At 33.0% G+C, this 2,792-nt stretch overlaps 1 protein-coding gene across 1 annotated transcript; it reads left to right on the forward strand.

Moving 5' to 3' along the window:
- The first annotated feature begins 724 nt into the window (after window positions 1–724).
- On the forward strand, window positions 725–2,542 carry LOC145670196 (ionotropic receptor 21a-like). The gene has a single exon (XM_081738574.1). It carries the CDS (start codon window positions 725–727, stop codon window positions 2,540–2,542), a length of 1,818 nt encoding a protein of 605 aa, XP_081594700.1.
- The last annotated feature ends 250 nt before the right edge of the window (window positions 2,543–2,792 follow it).

Genomic DNA, 2,792 nt, shown 5'->3' on the forward strand with positions numbered 1-2,792 from the left:
TCTTTAAAAAATCTGCTCAGTTCCGTTCGTACAAAGTAATAGGGTGTTCACATTAAAGCGCTGGGGCTGTCTGATTATAGTGTGGGGTTTTAGTTTTAATTCAAATTTAGGATCCTTTTCAGCAGAGAGGTTCTTTGAAACGTGGACCAACAGCTTAACGGTTAGACGTGGAACCTAACCCACACAAGCTTCCATAGGTGTCCGTAACAATTGGTTTTAGGGTTTAGGAAACATGTATTTTCTCTTTCTCTGTCTCCCTCCTGTTATAAAAGACTACGACTGTACTCAAACGTAAATGACTATGTTTTTAACATTTTCAATATATTTAATTCAAAAATGAAAATTTGCCTCTTCAACAACTTGTATTTATTACGTGTACCTTGAATCCAACAATTCCAAATTTTGAGACCTGACATCAAGTAACGAACTGTGGTAATATGCTTATTTATACTATTAAAAATCAAGTTAACCTAAAAATATTTCTGATATGCAAAACAACGAATATTATCTGCGTAGAAGTGATAAGTATCTATAAAGTTTTTAAATTAAGTTCTTGTCATTATTATTATTTAATGAATACTAAAAGCACATTGATTATCACTTATTAATATTGAAATAAAATTAGCAAGTACAAAACAATAAAATAAAGTTTAAAGAATTATCGTTCCTTCTATCTATTTACAGATTGTGACCCTTTCTTAGGATGAGGATTACAATTTTCTCAATGGTTTTCCAACTAATTTTCACCACAAGCGTATGCACGAATGAGATTCTTAAACAACAAAACAAGCACATTGAACCAGAAAAAGTTCTCACTCGTTGTGTCTTGGCAATTACAAAGCAGAAAGACTACCATCCAAAAATTTTAGTTGTGCTTCAAGAGAAAAATTTCAATTTTGCAGATGTTTTGCTAAGAGAGTATGGGCAATCGGTAATAACACTACAAAGTAGTGTTCAACCAAACTACCTCGATACCGAATTTGACCGGTTAAGAAATATAAGAGACGCTGTATATTTCATTATTCTATTCAAAGGAGTTAATATCTTTGACAACATGATTAATAATTCAAGAGTTTTATCTTTCTGGAATCCAAGAGCCAAATTTATTGCTGTTTCAACATCACAGAGCTTCACTTCAGCAGACATACGTAAGCTATTCAAACAATCTTTTGAAGAAAACATATTTAATATCATATTGGTAATTTCTGGTCCAGAAGTTCACTCTATAAATATATACACGTATTTCCCTTTTGTCGATAGTTGCGATGCACATGTCAAAGACATTCTCTTAAACGTATATCAATATAATAAACTTAATCGCAATGCAGATTTCTTTCCGTCGAAAGCAAAGAACTTACACCAGTGTCCACTAGCAATCGCTTCTCTAAAATCTCCACCTAAATACTTATCTGAAAGAGATTCGGAAGGTAAACTCACTTGGAAAGGAAAAACTGGGAAGTTAATTGAAGTTTTATCACAAAAATTGAATTTCACGATGCGTTTAAATGAGTATGACCGAAACAGAGAAGAACATGTAATGGAAGAATTATTATCTGGATTATACGAGGTAGATATGACAATTTACAACTGCATGCCTGACAAATGCTTGAGTTCCGAATGTGTACATTTAAGTGATACAGTTGATGCCATTTTCACTGTTCCTGTCCAAGGTATCTACCCTCAGTGGATGAATGTATATTTCCCATTTAAGTCTAGTCTTTGGATATCTACATTTTGTGCTTACATAATTAGCTCTGTGGCTACAAACATTGTGCAAAGAAAGATCTTACGAAGAATGATACCGTTGCATTTAACATTACTTAATAATCTGTCCATTCTGTTAGGAATATCAACCAAACCACCTACAAATATTACAATCATAAGGATTTTGTTCTTATTGTGGACTTTCCCAGCATTTGTGATCATCAACGGTTATAGTGCAAAATTGTTTGGTTTTATGACTATTCCCAAGAAATATCCTCCCATTAATACTTTGCAAGCGATGGTGGAATCTGGAATTATGGTTGGAAGCTTAAATATACTTAGATCATACTTTAATTCAACATCTCCTGTACTGAAAGCAATATATGACAATTATGTTCCAGTATCTACGGTCATTGAGGGATTCGAGAAAATAATCAAAACAAAGAACTATGCGTACTTTTCTAGCAAAGATAATTCTGAATACTTCATGTACAACCAATCCTTCACTGGTTTGGATGGACGTCCCTTGTTGCATATAGTCGCAGAAAAGGTTTTTGTTTTTCCTGCCTGTATTTATTTTAAAAGAGGATCTCCATTTGTTGAGATGTTCAGTCGCATTATCAATATTTGTTATTCTGCTGGTCTAACTAACAAATGGCACAATGATGTACTGTTTTTTCTTTCTCTCCACGGACGTAAAAGACTAGAAGAAGGCAGTCGGAAACCTTTTGGGATTGATGATATACTTGGCGCATTCTTGTTACTATTTTTTGGATTACTAATGGGTTTGATTATATTTATAATTGAACCTTTGTACAAGGGTTTAAAAAGGCAATGAATTACGAAACTGCTTAAACCATAAGACGGTTAATGGCAGAGTATGCAATTAATTCAATAATAATTTCTCCTAAAGTCTTTTCATTGCCACGTCTTTCTCTCAACTCTTAATATCCGTTGTTTCCCTCATTTCTTTATATAACATTAATATGCATTTATTTTCTTAACTTTCTATTATATCTTTACAGGCAAACCAGTTTTCATGTTCCAGTCGAATGTATCTCTACTGTTTATATGAAAACATTATTAAG

This window comes from Thermobia domestica, chromosome 14, assembly GCF_964235325.1.
Source record: "Thermobia domestica chromosome 14, izTheDome1.hap1.1, whole genome shotgun sequence".
NCBI lineage: Eukaryota > Metazoa > Arthropoda > Insecta > Zygentoma > Lepismatidae > Thermobia > Thermobia domestica.

Coding starts and splice junctions, on each gene's coding strand:
- LOC145670196 (XM_081738574.1), top strand. CDS start 725: ATGGTTTTCCAACTAATTTTCACCACAAGCGTATGCACGAATGAGATT.